At 52.7% G+C, this 17,907-nt stretch overlaps 4 protein-coding genes across 4 annotated transcripts; all 4 read right to left on the minus strand.

The window, feature by feature from the left end:
- Positions 1-4,084: 4,084 nt before the first annotated feature.
- On the minus strand, positions 4,085-5,467 carry IUM83_18525 (uncharacterized protein; the record flags this gene model as incomplete). Its single annotated transcript, XM_067943531.1, has 4 exons — positions 4,085-4,242; positions 4,420-4,495; positions 4,560-4,895; positions 4,964-5,467. 4 exons carry the CDS (start codon positions 5,465-5,467, stop codon positions 4,085-4,087), a joined length of 1,074 nt encoding a protein of 357 aa, XP_067792916.1.
- Positions 5,468-5,698: 231 nt separating this feature from the next.
- IUM83_18526 (Major Facilitator Superfamily (MFS)) lies at positions 5,699-7,051 on the minus strand (the record flags this gene model as incomplete). The annotated part of the gene is made up of 1 exon (XM_067943532.1): positions 5,699-7,051. One exon carries the CDS (start codon positions 7,049-7,051, stop codon positions 5,699-5,701), a length of 1,353 nt encoding a protein of 450 aa, XP_067792917.1.
- An 8,462-nt stretch (positions 7,052-15,513) lies between these two features.
- IUM83_18527 (uncharacterized protein) lies at positions 15,514-16,083 on the minus strand (the record flags this gene model as incomplete). The annotated part of the gene is made up of 1 exon (XM_067943533.1): positions 15,514-16,083. One exon carries the CDS (start codon positions 16,081-16,083, stop codon positions 15,514-15,516), a length of 570 nt encoding a protein of 189 aa, XP_067792918.1.
- A 270-nt stretch (positions 16,084-16,353) lies between these two features.
- IUM83_18528 (uncharacterized protein) lies at positions 16,354-17,667 on the minus strand (the record flags this gene model as incomplete). The annotated part of the gene is made up of 1 exon (XM_067943534.1): positions 16,354-17,667. The coding sequence occupies one exon, from the start codon at positions 17,665-17,667 to the stop codon at positions 16,354-16,356; it is 1,314 nt and encodes a 437-aa protein (XP_067792923.1).
- Between the last annotated feature and the right edge of the window lie 240 nt (positions 17,668-17,907).

Raw genomic sequence — 17,907 nt, forward strand, 5'->3', positions numbered from 1 at the left:
TCCTAATAGTGTCTGGTGTATCTGCGTCCCAAGCTTGCGATGCCCAACTTACACCAGTAGAGTCCAGATCTTTTCCTGATCGAGGCCAACAATGTGTCGGTCGATGCTATCCTCAACTTTGAGCGTGTAGATCGCGAGGGTGCTCTCGAGCCATATTGAACACCGTGACCTGGCCAAACGTTAGGCGAATATACCACTTTTTTGGACTTTTTGCTTGACTTCGTTGATACCGACATGAATATTTTTGATGAATGACCGCGACGACGCCTCGGCGAAGCAACGTTGCAATAATTAATCTTCATTGTGGGCCTCTCATTTGTTCTTGCAAGCAGCAACTTGCACATGCAAGCGGTGGGACAGTTTCACTTTTCTTTTCATTTAACTCAGTACATCCCTCGATCAGACATGTGCAACTCACATTTGAATCTGCTCGTTCTCTGCGAGGTATATAACGCGACGCAGGTCCAAATTAGGCGGGGACACCGGTAGACTGGTTACAGGATGTCCTGGCGATGACAATCAGCGAACACGTAAGGCCGTAAAGCATCATACATGTAATCATCATGGACCAGGCGCACGCCTGTGTGCCACAAGAATCGTCCACTCATCACAAAACCGAGATGCAAGCCGCTGGCGCGCTGGCTCAGCGGCTCAGCGGCTCAGCGGCTGAGCCATTCTTCAAGCGGCGCCGTCGGTGGTAACAGCTCAAGAAGATGGCGTTCCTGCTGGAAGGCGAGGCGGACGAGGCACTGGCCGCGGCGCTGGCGTTCCTGGACGAGCAGCAAAAGGCCTGCAGTGCTACAGCAGCTGAGGCGACGAGCCGAAAGGACGTTGAAGTTAGCAACAAGGACGCCGAACCCAACGACGATGCAGTGCTCCCGTCGCTGGAAGACCCCGAGGCCGCTGCGGTGCTGGACGCGCTGAGTGCGGAGCTGCCTGCAGTGGCCGACAAGGCCGTCAAGAACGTCAGCTGGGCGGCTGCCATCCCCACCCCGAAGTTCATCTCGCAGCGCCGCTCCAAGCGCCACCAGGTCTTCCCGTGTCCTCCTCAGCCGCCAGCCACCTCTTCACTAGCACAGCCTCCGAAGGCAGCCACCACCAAAGCTGGCAGCACGAGCCAGAAGAAGCCCTACGTGCGCAAGAAACCTCTCAGCTACAACCCCAACAAGGCGCGCGATGAACGCAAGCTGGAGCTGCTCTACCTGCGTAGGAAGGTGGTCGACATGGAGGTGGAGCTACAGAAGCTGCAGGAGATAAAGGACAGCAAAGTCGGCACCTCACCTCCCGAAGAGGAGGCTGCAGCCAGCTCCACCACCGCCTTGGCGGCGAGCCACAGCTTGGAAGACGGGGTTCCCCGGGTCTGGGAGAAGATGTGTGCTCGTCAACTGGAGCGCCGAGTGAAGGCCGAGCGGGAGAACGCTCGGCTCAAGATGGTGCTCGAAGGCCAGATCAAGATTGCCAAGAGTATGGAGCAGATCCTCAGGAAGCGCTCGGTCCTGCGTGCCATGGAATCCTGCGGAAGCAACAAGCGCACCAAGCACACGAACGGCGTGCCTAAGTCGTCTGACCGTCGTGCCGACGCAAGGATCTTCGAAACACTGCTGGCTGGTGTCGAGGCGTCGTACCGTGAAGTTGATGCTGTGTTTGAGGCCAATGGTCTTGGTCGCACAGAGGCCCCGGAGAGCGACGCTCAGATGCGCGACGGTGTCAACGGTATGTACCTCGAGATCTTCGCCAACAAGATGTTGCCATTCGGCATGCATGCTACGGGCGAGGCCGTTTGGCAACACTTTAAGGGGACAGATATCCCGTATCGTTGGTATCACTCCAAATCCGCCGGCTCGATTGAGTCGACAGAGGATACGATGGTGGAGTGCTTCGGCATGGAGATGTATGATGCCAAAAGCAAGACCACCGCGGAGTTCAATGTCAAGCAGATTCTGCGTCGCTATGTCGAGGAAGACCGTGTCGTGGTGGTGTGGCGCTCACACATTGAGCCGCTCGAGTTCTCCAACAAACGGTTCGCCGGTATTCATTTCCAGGAGAAAGGCTACGTGGTGATCAAGCCGCGTGCTCACAGCTACGACAGCACCGATGACGACGACTTCACACTAGTGCAAACGTGCTACATCATTACTCCGGATTTGTCCGACCAAACGCTGAATGAAGACGCCAAAACCGGCGCACTGACTGAGTTTGTGCTGAGCTCGACCGCTGCCAACATTTCTGCCAGTAATGAAATGATTGAAAACGTGCTCCTGGACCAGGCGCTACAGCAACGGAAGCGCCGAGAGTAAAGCCGCCCTGGATCCATTTTCGAACGAGATCACACCGTGTACACATGCATTGCTCTCAATTCGTTTACAAGCGTTCTGCACATCAATATGAAGCCAACTGAATGTAAATCTTCGTTTCTTTCATGCACTGTGGGATTGAGACTAAAAGGAAGAAATGCGGGACTTCGGCGAACGGCGACTCGTGCACGATATACAGCTTTAAGTACGCGTTACAACGCTTCAGTAACTGGATCAGCATTCTCAAGCAGCACGTTCTGCTGCAACTGGAGCACGTTGCGGAGCTTCTTACCGATCGAAGGCAGCACGACACCTTCCACTCGAGCTAAGTCGACTGGTAGAACCGACGCAGTGTCCACGTGCTTTACTCGCAATTGATAGCAGCTCTGAACCACGGATGCGTGCTGGGGGTCTGTCGGGGACGGAGAAATGATTGTCCAGTGGTGATCTTCAAACTGAAGCCCTCCCGTGGGAAGAAACCACGTCGTCGTCCCAACCAAGACGGTTCGGTTTGCTTCTTCATACTTGCGAACGATATTCACACCGTCAAGATGCAGCACAGTATCGTTTCCGTCTGGCAACGATGCCATGCAGTTCCGCTCGACACAGTTAGAATTTCTGGTCCGCACCTACATAGCCACAGAAGCAGAGCAAGCAGCCGTTAGAACATGCACATTGCCCTTCAAACCCAGTGCGATGGCATACAAAGCGGAAGGACTTCTGTACGTCCTCGTTTTTCTTGGTCGTGATGTGATGCCATAATTTCATTCCTGTGTTCTGCACTGAGCATGCCAGTGGGGTGATTGAGCTGGTCTCGAAGCAGTTGCCACGAGTTTCGTGCTGTTTAGTTTGACTGCTGCAAGCGATTGCAAGGTTGCCGCCCAATGCGGGGAAGACTTGATCTACTTCCAGTCGCAACGCGCCCAAGCTATTGGAAAGATCTGACAGGATCGCATCGCTGAAGTCAAGTGGAGGAAGAGGCTGATCATATGTGGGTTGCCGTTGGAAAACAAAATCCATTCCCTACAACAAAGCGCGACCTCGTTAGGAGAGGCCAAATACTTTGGGGACCAGCAGCACGACAGCACAAACGTACCTCAAGCACGTTGCTGCGTCCAAGGAGTTTCTGGATGGAGGCGTGGACTCTCAGCTGGTTTGCCATGATTGCTTTTAACTCGCGATTGGTACGCTCCGCGCGTTCACGTCCTTCACTCTCGATCGTTGCGAGACTTCGCCAAACGCTGAGGTGGCCGTTTTGAGGCTGTTGCGCGGTATCTGGAGCTATACCAATGTGATTGAGGCGGGACAGTTGTAGCTTTTCCAGTTGCGCGTTCAACTTCCGCGCTTCCTCTCTCAATGACTTCAGCTCGGCCTTCTTACGGCGCTGAAGGCTTGTCGTGTACCTCACAGGGCCGTCCTTGCGTCTTCGGTCCTCCTTCAGCTTGGACTGTCTTAGCTGCGGCTGCAAGGGGGTAGTCACACCATGGCTAGAAACGCTTGCATCGCTCTCCCCCAACGAAGCAATAGAGCTGGAATCGCTTTCGGCCGTGTCAATACCGTCGAGAAAGGTGAGCACTTCAGATAACGTGCTGGCTTCGTCCATCTTGCCGGAATGTAACTTGCTTCAGCGATAAGATGGCGAGAGATTATTCAATCGGAAAGATTATGCACATTATGCATTGAATTAAGGGACATCGAAGGAGTTCTACAGTAGAAAACCGCGTGGCGCGAACCGTCCAACATTGCCGACGCCCCCATCATACGACTACATATATTACGCCTAAAATTGCTCAGATGAAAATCAAACCGGAACTCCCTGGTGATCCCGCTTTCTCCACGAGACTCTGCTGAACGCTCTCGATTCTGCTCTTCACGCGGTGGCCCATAGAACGCAGGATCGAGTTCTGGAGGTTCACAGATGAAGAACTGATAAGGCTGGCGCTGGTTGCTGAAATTTGGCAGCATGTTCGTATACTGGAGGCTGCGTGAGGATTGATCGGCGATTTCAAGACAACAATCCATCCCTGCGACTGAAATCGAAGTTGTTCGTACGCATGCTGAATTATGGACGTCCAAGCTATGACGGTACGATCCTCTTCGTCTTTCCTTTGAAGAAAGGTAGCACCGTCTAGGCTGAGCTGACTTTGTTCAAGACCCATCGAGAACTTCAGTTCCATCGATTCACTAGAGCTCTCCTTCGCCTGACAAATGCAAGAGAAGTTTAGTACCTAATGCCAGCAAAAATAGGTCGGAATGTAAATGTACCTTCAGATCGAATGCATTTTGGTCAGCAGGCCACTTCTTGTCAGCGATAACTTCCCACAACACGTTTTTCGCAGTTTGGAGGTCACAAGCTAGTGGAGTAGTGGTTAGTAGTTCAATACACGGCCCGCTGGATTGGTCTCGCTGCTTGACCCGCGAAATCGATTGCAGAGATTCAAAGCTACTAGTAGGGAATGAACGAAACACCGTATCAGTGGTGTCGAAGACGTGTTGGAGAGCCCGACTGAGCCCTGAAAACGTGCTGTCGGCCTCCAATAAGCACGACTTCAACGCTCTGGATGGGGTTGGAAGGATCAACTTCTCCGCTGATTCGATTTTCTAACAGAAAACCCGAGCAAAACGAGTTAAAGGGGTTGAAGCTGACAACTCGGACAATCCAAACTCACCGAAAGCAGCATTTTCTCCTTCTTCAGCGCATCACGGACCACCCCAGTTGCTTGCAGCCTTTCAACCAGTAGAGCCTTTAGCTTGGCATTAACTCGTTCAGCATGACGCCGTTTCCGCTCCTCTTCGATGGCTGCGTGCAGCCATGTTGGCTGCTGTGTTAACGCTCTGGTCTCAATGGAGTCGCCGTCGCTGGCTTGGGTTTGTCTGCAGCGTTTTAGCCGCTCCACCAGAGCTTCGTATTCCTGCACTTGATCCTTAAGCTGCTGGCGCTCCGCCTTCCTCCTCTGCCGCCTACGGACGTCGTTCAGTGGGTTTCGCACACGCTTTTTTGGCTTCGTGAGCACATCGGTGACTGCCGCTTGAGAGGCCTCAAAGTCGTTGCAAGTAGGGAGATCGGTGGAGTCGAGACCGGGGGCGACGTCACAAGTGTCGATAAGCTCCAGTGCCTCCTCCAGCGTCAGGGTTGACTCGGTCAAGTCTCGTAGTAAGTCGTCCACATCCATCCCAGCCAACACTGATCCTGGATGAGCGGTGGTAAAGTGTCTACGGTGCAGTCTGTATCTGTAGGCTACAGATGACAATTTTTCAGTGGGCGACTCGCAGGAAATTGTATGATGTACAATGCACATGGCTACATGAATTGTGATCGACTACCAGAACGATGCTTTCGGAAGTGGAAAATGTATTGTACGGACTGCTCCGTCGGCTTACTAGTAGGTTGTCACTCGCTCTACTCAGAACTCGTCGTAGGACGAGGCGCCAGAGCTGATCGCTTTGGAGTGGTGGTGCGGCGAGAACATTTCGGACTCCTCGGCCTCGACGTCGTCGCCCGAGAGCACCTCGTCGCTCTCGCTCTTGAGGTAGGCAAACGCAGACAGGAAAATGAGCGCCAGAGGCACGCCCAGGTCGGTGACGGCCCACATCACCCGCGCACCGTAGTGCTGGTAGAAGTATCCGCCGACCATGGTGCCCACGGCACGAGCCAAACCGTTCTGCATCGCGTTCAGAAGACCCATGACCGTCCCCTCGCAGCCCTTAGGAGCAGCGGCGTAAATGTACTGCGTGCAGGCAGCCCACGCCAGACCAAAGGTGCACCCGTGCAGGAACTCGAACGGGATGGCGCTCCAGGCATTAGTCATGACCGCGTAGTACGTAATACGGAGCGCGTAGGCAGCGATGGAGACCAGCAGCACCTTCACTGTGCCCAGCTTCTTGATAATAGCGTGCGAGAAGAAGAAGGCCGGCAGCTCCGAGATGGTCTCACACATGATGGCAATACCCACAATCTGTGCGTTGCCGCCAGACAAGTTGAACAGATTCAGGGCCAGAAAGCTCGACAGCACACCGTACATGAGTCCCATGAAACACACAACGAGAAGGAGCATGATCACGTCCTTCTTCTGGCAAATGCGGCGCATGTTGTCCGCAAACGAGGGCTGGCGAGAGCTCTTGCCACCTTCCTCCATCGCAGAGTGGGTATCGCCGTGGTGGCCGTGCTTGACTGACGGGATCGTGCGCAGCACCAAAAGTGAGGCAAACATGAAGATGAGGCTAATGTTGAATGCCCACGAGATGCCTGCAGCAGCAACCGCCAAGCCAGTGATGTAGGCGCCCGTGCCCCAACCAACAGCGCCAAATAGTCTTTGCTTGCCGTACTCTCCGCCAACCTTCTCGATCATATCCAGGACAGCGTGATCCATGAGCGACCCAGCGGGCATTGACTGGAAGTTGGCCAGCACCAGAACTGCGAGCGTCCAACGGTACGACCAGTAGAAGTACTGGATGGAGAACATGAGCAGCCCGCCCGTGATGATGCAGAAGTTGTGCACGAGTCGCTGGTTGCGGATGTAGTCGGCGACGGCTCCCCAAATGGGGGGTGACACCATGGCACAGACGCAGGGCAGTGTCTGCAGCAAACCGATCTGTACCTTGGAGAAGCCAGCCGTCTGCTGGTAGTACACGACCAGGAAGATGGCAACCGACGACTGCTGCACGTTGGAGATGGCGTACATGAGCTTGGGTTGCCACAGGCAGTTCTCATACCACTTGAGCGGCTCCGAAGACGCCTCTTTCTTGCCTCCACACATGCTGGCCACGCGCGACTCGATCGCTAGCGATGTCTTGAGCTTGGCAACTTGGGGAATGAGGTGACTGCGCCGAAACGCTCATGAAACTCGGGCCGCCTTCCAGCAGGATGGGAATAGCTGGGACTTCATCCACATGCCCTCGGGTGCCGCCGACGTCACAATCGCAAGTTCAGTTGTCCAGCAAAATGCATCCACGCAGCAATGGCGGCGGTTGATTTTCATGTGAATCACCCCGTCTTCAACTGTTAAACACAAAGCTAGATTCAGTATGATTAAGGGCGGATGTCATGAAGGTATCAACACTCGAGCCTCTTCTATGCGGAGGGCGGACTGCACGAACTCTGTGCGGCACGAACGGCAACGTATGTACGTGGTCAACGGTGAACTGTAACTTGCACCCGCAGACTTCCGGACCGAGATTACAAGCAGCATAGCGTGCTGTAATAGTGCAACTACATGTACGACGAGCACGAATCAGTGGTCGGTCTCCGACCGACTGTCCGTGAGCAATTTTAGCAGTTGCCACATTCGGCGTAGGATAGGCCATTAGTTGCCGGTCAAGGCCCCTACCACGTTTCAACGCCCAAGAGTCTACATGCGCTGAAAGGGTGTCCCCAGCATCCTCGACACGCGTTCCTTCAACTGTTGATTTGTGTGCTCGGAGCATTGACGTTCCTTGAGCGCGATTTCTGCGATCCTACACCACTTTTCGCACTTCTTCTCGGTCGAAGACGTAACTTTCCCAGCGTACTGTCGGCGTAGCTGAGCCAGCTTGTCTTCAAGGTCCTGAGCCTCCGACCGCAGCGATACAAGCTCCGCTCTTCTACGACGCTGCAAGTCTGTTGAGTACGGCACGGAGCCGACTTTGCGAATGCGCTTCCGTCGTGGCCGCCGCATATTCCCGAAAACGCCAGTCAATAAAACCGTGCTTCCACCCATTGTCATCTCGTTGCGATCGCCACTAGAAGAGGTGTTGCTCTCCTCAACACTCGGCCTTTTTAGATCCTTGGGCCTTGAAACATCGTACTTTGCGATCACTGTATCAGTTCGAAACACTGGGAGTGTGTCCCCAGCATCCCATCAGTGGCTACTAGTCAGTGGCTATATGTACTTCGGCCTTTCAACGCAGTGCGCCGTGATCAATGCTGTATTCCCGACAACCAGTCCAGTTCCTAGCTTTTTCATGCAACCTTGCGGCCAGCGGCACATTTTGTACATGGCCCCACACTGCCGGAAATATATGTACAGCAGAGGATTCGTAGTCTCTACCACTTGCTATTTGCTCTTTTGGTCCCGGTTATTGAATTGTCGGTGTACCATAATAATCGGGCCCAGTTTCCCAGGTGAAGCAAAAAACCTCGTAAGGTTTTTCAAAGAGTTCGCTCGGTTGGTTGCGGTACCTCCCTCGCGCCATCGCAGTCACAAAAGAAAGTGAACAAGAACCCGAAGAACAATAACAAGACGAAGCTGAAGGTGCGGTCTCTCGGAAGTTGTGCTCGATACTCGTTTTTTTACATTTTGCTGATGATGCTCGTGTACAGGGTGCTGAGGCCTCTAAAACGGCTTCTGTTGTGTCTGTTGCTATGCGGCTGGGCGTCCACCGGTCATCTGTGTACCGGTGGAGAAAACCAGTTGCTGCGCTAGCCGCTGGTAAAAAGACTGGTAGCACGTTCTACGTGCGTACGAGCAGCCATGAAGCTCTTCGCGTACGAAATCCCGTTTTAGAGAAAAGGTTCGTAAAACGTTTGTTTGTTCGACTATCTTTGGTTAAAAATTAACTCTCGTGTTTTAGACTTCTAGATTATGTAGCCGAGGTAAGAAAGAATCGCAAACTTTGCGTAACCACGAAGTGCCTCATATTAATGATCGCTAAATTTGATCCAGATAATGTTCGAGTGCGCAAATACCCTGCGCTGCGATCGTGTACTGCGCGCTTCCTTAAGCGAAACCGACTTGTGGTGCGCCGAATAACCCACAAGGGCAGCAAGAGGAGAAGTGAAATGCTGGTTAGTTTTCATGAAGAAATTTATCTGGTTTTGAACACAAAAAGTTTTGTCTTTTTTTGGGAATTGACTGATTCCTTTGCTAATTCCGTGAATGTGGCAGTTGAAATGGATGGTGTTCTATCGTTTCATACATCCTACAATGCAAATACTCGGGTCTTTTCAACATGGACCAAACGGTTCTCTTCATGGATAACCCCGGCAAGTTTACTATCGATTATCGCGGGACAAGAAATGTGGACATAATACAAGGTAGTGCGGAAAATGGAGGGCGTTGCAGCGTATTTTTATGTGTGTCGGAAACCGGCTAAAAGTTGCCACCGTTTGTGGTTTTTGCTGGCGTACCTGGTTGCCGCGTTGCAGATGAAGTGACGGCTTCATCGTTTGGCAGTGCTGCGGTGGAGCACATCGTGCAGATGAAGGCATGGTGCGACCATGCCATTATGAAGGAGTGGATCGCTAAGGTTTGATATTGCTACTTTTTTATTTCTGGCTTTTTATTAACAATGTGTTTAGACTTGGCGTCCTAGTGTCAAAGTCTGCCGGATGCTGCTACTCGACAGTCTCAAGGTTCACAAAATGGCAAGCATTCGGCAGACCCTCGAGGACGACTGCGCCACCCAAGTTCAGTATATTCCTCCGGGAGTTACTGGACTGTGTCAGCCCATGGACGTAACCGTGATGGCCTCTTTCAAGAAGAAAATCCAGTGAGTATTTCTATGGATAATTATTTTAATTTTAACTGACGCTGTAATGGTACTGCAGGGATCTCTATCTGAAATACCACATCGATCATCCGTTCCCTGCTAACGCTGCAGAAAGACGCGTCATGCTCTCTTTTCTCGTAGCCAAAGCATGGGATCTCGTAAAGGTTAAGTCAATCGTGAAGGGCTTTCGAAAGGCGAAGCTCTTGCCAATTGGTCCCCGCGATGAGCATGGTGTGTTTCGGACATTCCCACAACCACTGCCAGAGATGACCATCACTGACGAGGAGGAAGATAACGATCAATAGACGTTAAACGCAAGTTTTTTTTAAGTCTTTTCTTAATACTTTTTAGGAGGGGAGGGATTGTCACCCATACGTCTGCCGGTGTTGCACTCAAACCGTTCGTCGCACTGGACCCGATTATTACGGTACTAGAGCAAAGTGGTCCCTAACAGGTATTGCTGACATTGACTCACAAGCGAGTCACTTTGTCAAAATTCAAGCACACCAAGGTTACATCCAATGCTAGGTAATGCAATCGAGTTATTTTCAGTTCTCGTGTAGGAACTCCGACAGAGGAGAATCTTACCTGTTCTAGAATTCACAGACGTCAGTTTTCAGTATTTGTCTGCCCGACAAAGGAGCAACTGGCCAGTTGTACTAATGATCAGAAATCGTAGTGGAGGAGGTAATGTGCGTGAAGCTCTGGGGCGGTAATAAGTTGCCACCAGTGGAGGCAACTTCGTCTTTCTTGTCTAAAACACTGGAACGAGCATAGTTACCATAATCATGATTCGTCAACTTATTAATACATCATGATTCGTCAACTTAGTCTAGGACGTTTACGCGAGCTGTTCCGTATACCAGTGGAATATCGAGAACAGAAAGGTGCTGCTCTGTTGACTGCGCCAGCAAGTTCGGGTTCTGAGTAGCTGTAGATACGTTGGTTTCGGCCCAAAACCAACATATCTCTTCATTCGCGAATCTACTAAGCTGCACACAAGCAACCCCGCTCAAGGCTCAAGTTTCTCCGTTTATCATGGCCCAACCTCAACTCAAGCTCACCTACTTCGACATTAAAAGCCGTGCCGAGCTCCCGCGTATGCTCTTCCACTACGGTGACGTTGCTTTCGTGGACGAGCGTGTCCAGTTTCCTGACTTCCCCGCTCTGAAGCCCACGCTACCGCTCGGACAACTGCCCATCCTGGAGGTGGATGGCGTAGTCTACGCGCAGAGTACGGCGATCGCTCACTATGCTGCCAAGCTCGCGGGTCTGTACCCGAATGACCCGGTTGACGCTCTGAAGCTAGACATGTTTTCCTGCTCTTTGAACGATTTGGATGATCCGTTTGTTGAATTCATGTTCAAGACACCAGATGAGGCTGAGAAGGCGCAGAAGATGAAGGTGTTCATTGAGGAGACTGTGCCCAAGACCTTTCGTGCTCTTGAAAACTTGATTGAAGGCAAGTTCTCTCTCGGCGACAAGATCTCATACGCCGATGTACAGCTTCTCGATGTCGTTGAGAACAAGCTTCAGTGGATTTTCCCTACTTTTACGCTGGATGCGTTTCCCAAACTTGCTGAGGTACTGAGCAATGTCAAGGCGGAGCCCAAGATTGCCGACTATCTCGCGAAACCGTAAGAAAAAAAAGCTGGAGGCATTTTCAAGCCGAATACCCCCGGAAATTCGTAGGGTTAAATCATTATGCTGCCAATCGAAGCAAGGTTTAATCGTACCGCATACTGTACAGATCCATTGTGTTTCCATAGGAAAAGCTTGTCCTGTGACGCGTTGGAGCAACTACTCAGCAGTGATTCAGCTGCGAAGAAGCCCGTTCTGCACCTTATTCATGAAGCTGCGCAGCTTACCGCCTATTGTTGTAAAAAGTATCTTGGCTGCTTCAGTTGACATGCAGTCAACGTTTTTCACTCGCAATTAATTGCAGCTCTCCATGACAGACACTTGTCCTGGATTGGTTGGTGATGGCGAAATGATCGTCACGTGAAGAGTTTCAAACTGTAGTTCACCCGCTCGAAGAACCCAGACAGCTCCCCACGAGAACGAACCGGTTCTCTTCTTCGTACTTGCGGTAGGTACTCACTGCATCAATACACATATTTTGCGGTTTTCGTCTCGCACTGACAAAGTTCATTTGGAGCGAGGTATTACTTTTCGCTCGCATCTGCAGTACACCTCAAATTAACTTTCAAAAAGTGGTGATAACTCAACAGACCGCTGTGTAACACATCCAACTAAGACTTACGAATCGGTAGAGCTTTCTGGCTCTGTGTCTTTCCTTCGAATGAGTTGCTCCAATAGACTCATCCACGCCTTCAAAATCGTCCAAGACACGGGTGTGACCGAGATCGTCTCGATGCAGTTATAGCCCATGCTGTCGCGCATCTTGTGGCGTTTCTTGTGTGACTGCAACACAATATCCCAGGAAGGGCCGGAAAGACAGAATCAGCTTGAAGATACAGTTACTGTATGTAGTCTGTTATCTTCTCCATACTTTTAAGAAATTGGCCTCGCGAGTCGTAGCCAAAAAGTGACTAGATTTCGCTGCCTCCCGGAATACAAATTCTTTTCCCTGAAAATACAAGTATCGTAAGTGTCGACATAGCGATCGAGATTAATCGCAGAACTGTACCTCAAGAATGTTATTTTTCGTCACCAGTTTTCGAATGGTTGACAACGCTTTGAGCCGGCTTGACACGCATTCCTTCAACTTTTGATTTGTGTGCTCGGAGCATTGACGTTCCTTGAGCGCAATTTCTGCGATCCTACACCACTTTTCGCACTTCTTCTCGGTCGAAGACGTAACTTTCCCAGCGTACTGTCGGCGTAGCTGAGCCAGCTTGTCTTCAAGGCCCTGAGCCTCCGACCGCAGCGATACAAGCTCCGCTCTTCTACGGCGCTGCAAGTCTGTTGAGTACGGCACGGAGCCGACTTTGCGAATGCGCTTCCGTCGTGGCCGCCGCATATTCCCGAAAACGCCAGTCAATAAAACCGTGCTTCCACCCATTGTCATCTCGTTGCGATCGCCACTAGAAGAGGTGTTGCTCTCCTCAACGCTCGAATAGAGGTCGTGATCGTGAAGAGACCTGTCGTCATCGAAACCTGCTATGATTTCCATCATTTCTGACAACTTCACAGGCTCCTCTTTCATTTTCCGACAAAATAGCTTAGTCGTTTGGCGCGTTCAAATCGGAGAATGAGGCCGTGCTGCGGCTTATCAGCATTGCATTGTCCACACATTGCATAGTACTTCGAAGTATAGCTTTCATCCGTGGACGTTCCAGTTGATGTATCAAAACATCCCACGAACATTCGCACTCCAGTAAGATTTGGTCCGATCGTAATCTACGCAGCCGCATAATCATACGGTAAGAACATATCACTTCGAAAATACGATAGTGTCGGCTTGGCAACATGCTCACAGTCCCACAAAGTCAACTAGGTCTGCACGGCCAGTCTGAACCAAAATACCACGCTGCATGATCAAGTATCGTTCTTTGATTTTCCTCCCCATTGATGTTTGAAGGCGATCACGCACCCCATCGATGTGCTCGCCATCTATCGATGTACACTCTACCGCCTTCTCCGCAGCGACAGAATAGTACGACCGGATCATAGCTTCACGAATCGGGTTAGACCGTGACCGGTAGACTGCAATCCAGGAGCACTCTCGGAAACAAAGAGCCCCACACCTGTCAAACGATATAGCAGCCCTCATAATGAGGCGGTGGTTTGTATCGCCACTTTTCCGATTGGCGCCAAATCCATCAAGTAGTACAGTTTGGTACGGGGCGCCTATCTCAACTGCAAATTGCTGCACGTTTGCGCCATCACCCCAGCGTCGGGGATCCTGAAAAAAAAACGAAGGTGAGAAAATAATGACTACAAACGATGGGGATGGGGTCACACACCTGAACACAGCGAAGACAAGCACGATCAGCCGTTCCTTGTATTTGAAGCTTCGATCCCAGCAACAGCACGGCTTGATCCAGTGAACAATTCATCGGCGTAGTCGTGGTCACCTCCGTGGTGGGTCCAGCAACCGGGTCCACCCGTAAGTTAAAGTTGAAAGACAGGGAATCGTAACCAACATCTGAGCTGAGCACAGATTGAGCGTGTGCATGCATCCGCTGCAACGTCGCTTCAATTTCGTGTCGGACCGCAGTGGGGTTAATATGCAGCGTGGTTGGGTTGCAGCACGGCGAGAGCTGCGGAACTGGCGGGTAGGTCTTCGTCTGGGAGCAGCTCGCACGACTGCGCATATCGTACACAACCGAGCGCTGCACGGGCACATTAACACGGCCACAGTCAGATCCAACCTGCGTTGTGCATGTATACAGAGACCAGACCATACTGCACGAAGTAAACTATTAGTTACCGGCATGTAGGGCCGTTTGTCCATCAAGGCTCGTAAAGACTTGGCCACTCGCTGCTCTGTAGCCATCGCCCTCCTCAGCGTCATGTTGAGCAGCTCGGCCTGGATTCTCTCTTGCTTCATGGCCTCCGCTTCCTCCCGCCAGTTGCAGCAGCCTTTCCTCCGCTTCGCTACGGGGCTGGCCACCGGGAGAGGAGGCGGCAGCGACACACCGCAGCAAACGCCGTCGTCTTTGTCCTTCCGCAGCTGAGCCAACTGCGCCTCCAACCGCTGCGCAGTGTCCTTCAGCTGCTGTCGCTCCTGCTTCTTCCGCTGTCGCCACTGCGCGTCCTGCAGCCGCTGCCGCTCGCCGCGCACGCGTTTAGGCCGCGCGGACCCGCAGCTTGCGCCGTCCATGACTAAAACCAAAGTGAGACAATTGATGTGCCGAGTCGTACACATCATGGTGTGGCGCACATATCCGTATGTTTTCCTTTCTTCAATTCGACCATACACATGATTGGACTTTTTCGCGAACTTGATACGATGGCATCATTGATAGGAAGGGGAAGAAGAGAAGGAGAAGAAGTCCCTTTGAGTTATAAGCGCTGTCTCCATGCTCGCATTCCGCATTTCACGCGCGCAAAGACAGCCATGCGATTCCGGTTCGGAGAGGGCGAGGAGCAGCTTTTCGTCGCGGACATTCTGCCGCTGCTCGACGTCGAGGTCGAGGACGAAGAAGAGGCTGAAGCTTGCACCGTGCAATGCACGCCCTCCTACATGAAGGCGGAGGCTCCCGACGGCGGCGACTCCAGCTCCAAATCCAGCGGTCACTGCGACGTAGACAGGAATGTAGTCAACGTGTCCCATTCGTCTCGCCCACGGCTGCAGACTAAGAGAAAGATCGAGCGTTTGCGTCGCGAGATCCAGACGCTGGGCTTGGAGCTTGCCGGTCTGCAGCGCGCCGGACGAGGGGGCGGAGACTCTGCCATTCACTCACGGAAAAGCCCCACGACTTCACGGTGGAAAGCTATCGCAGCGAAGCGACTTCAGCAGAGGCAGCGTGCAGAGCACGACAACAGGGTGCTCAAGAGGATGATCGCGGCGCAGAACATGCTCGCCAGGTCCATTCTCAGCGGCAGCGTACGGCTTCGAGCCTCGGTGGGAGGTGGCTGCGCGAAAAACTCCTCTCTGCCTCAGCGTTTTCCGCACATCACTATATAATATACCGCTGGCAGCGCACTGCCACACTCCCTCCCTCCCTCTTACATGCATAGGTACTAGGTAACGAAGCCTTAATCGATACTGGAAGTTGCAGCCAAGCACGGACTGGTAGGATTAATATCTTGTCACATTTATGCGTGCACCGTTGCTAAACGACTAAATATTCAGGCCCAACTCCGGGGCCGGTAGACTAGTCCACTCGCTGAGTACGCCAGACAGCGACGTGGTCAATGTGCACTGCTTGCTCAGCAGGCATTTTAGCGCCTTGTTTTGGGCCTCAGCCTTCTCCCGCTCTTCGCTCTGCTTCATGGCGATGATCTTCCACAGCGAGTTAGCTTGGTGCTCCTCGGGACTCGCGTCGTCTCGCTCAGTTTGCTTGAGCGTCTCGAGCTCCTCCTCCAGACTCTGGATCTCGCGCTTCAGAAGCTCGATCTTGCCCTTGTCCCGCAATCGCGGACGTGCCGCGGTAGGTCTCCTGCCTCTCTTCGGCTTGGGCTCTTTCTGGTCACCATCGTCGCGAGGGCGGGGTCGCAGCTTCTTTAAACTCCGAGACTCAGGGTCGGCGGACACGGAGGCGGCGTCGCAGCTGAGCGACTCGACAGTTATATCACTCTCTAGGACGCCGTCGAGCATCGCGAGGATCTCTGGGAGGGAGACCTGCTCGTCGCTTACTTCAGGCTCGAAGAAGCAAGTCGAGACGCTGCTGGGCTCGAAGAGGAGGCTCATGGCTCTTGCGTGTTGGGGGGCAAATGCACAAATGACCTTGCGCGAGCTTGAAGCGTCTTTCTCGGAGTCAACACGCGGGAAGCTGCTGGCGATTACGTACTATCGTAGCTGAACTACAGTAGCGAGTGTGTGTATGTGATGACTTTGCCGTTCATGAGATATTGAGACGACGCAAGGTGCGGTACCGTTGCCTCCATCCATCCAAAACTCAGCAATCCCTTGCGACTTCGCGTCGGACTTCGTTTGCAGCAGTCAGTTCGCGCGAAACACCTATCTGCCGATTCGGCTGGCAACGGGCCCCGACGGGTCCTGGAGCTGCTCGTGAAATGTGCGCAACGTACCGCTCAGCACGTCAACGACGCTCCGACAGAGACGGCCGGAGTTCTTCATCGACAGGAACTTGCCCGCTTCAGCGTCGCTGGGCTCGCCAGAGACCTCGTAACTGGTCTGGAATACTGACTGGTGCTCCGGATCGTCAGGCGCCCGAGACAGCATGGCCCATCCTTTCTCTCGGAAGCACAGCCTGGAGTGCAGGTCGCACGACTTGCTGTCAATAGACTCCTTGTCCGACGGCACGGTGGCAGACGCCCACATGTACACGATCCGATCTCGCTCCTCCAGCTTCCGCGCATACGTCACACCGTGAAGTGTGCGCTCACCTGCTCCGTCGCAGACTCTTACAACGTAGCTTTTCACGACCGAGTTGACACTTGGCTGCAGGCGCTGAAGACGCTCTTTGTAGCAGCGATCGTAGTGCTTGAGCTGCATCCCCGTCCAGAATATACGACTAGCCGAATCGAGATCGCACGCTATCGGTGTTGAAGACGACAGCTGCAGTGATAGTCCCCCGGAACGCGGGTTATGCTTGACGCTGGATTCATAATTCTCTGGGGCTGCCGCAATGGAAGCAAGCACAAGGTGCGTGTCTGAATGCATGCTGTCCAAGTGCTCGCGAAGATTATCTAGCTGAGGGGAGGCTGCATTTTCACTCATCGGCAACCCCATCGGTGAGCTGGATGGACAACAACCAACTGGGCTAAAGTCGCTGCTGAGGCTGTGCAAGTTCCCGAACACACCGTGAAGCACCGTAAAGTTCTCCATCACCCGCCTCAGTAAAGTCTTGAGCTGCGTATTCACCCTCTCCGCTGTCTGTCGTCGCAAGGCTTCCTCCGCTGCTTTCTGCAGCCAGCACGAGGCCTTGTCCGTGCTGGCACCAGGCCATGTCGAATCGCAGGTCTGAAGACTGGTGTGCTTTCTGTTATCGACCGGCGTCGCCATCCTGTGTTTACTACCGACAGCTGAAGACCGTTCGGACTGCAATCGCTCCAGCTGCATCTCGAGACTCGCTACCTGCTCCTGTAGCTGCAACAGCTTGTTCTTCTTCCTGGCGCGTAAGCGTGCCGAATACCATGCACTCTTGCGCTTGGCCTTTGCCCGTTCGTGCTTGTCCACGACCACCTCTCTTTCCGCGCTCACTTCCCCACTTCTCTCGCGTCCCGCACTATCCCCCGATGCAGCGAATGCGTCGACAAACGCCAGTGCCTCCGTTAGAGTCTTGGTGTCACTTGGGAGGAGGAAGCTCATCGCGAATGTCGAAAATGGACCTCGCTCAACAAGGATAAACATGCACTGGATTTGCAAAGAAAAGAAATAACTGAGTATCATACAGATCAATCACCCTGTACTGGCCCAGTACTACTGGTCATCCATGTCCAGATAGTTTTCATCGGCCAATACAGAGAGATGACGCAGAGCTTATCGACCACGTTTCGCGCTACCAGGCTTCACTACGATTCACGAAAAAATAAAGCCGTTCAGTACTCA

This window comes from Phytophthora cinnamomi (assembly GCF_018691715.1).
Source record: "Phytophthora cinnamomi strain GKB4 chromosome Unknown Contig32, whole genome shotgun sequence".
Classification (NCBI taxonomy): domain Eukaryota; phylum Oomycota; class Peronosporomycetes; order Peronosporales; family Peronosporaceae; genus Phytophthora; species Phytophthora cinnamomi.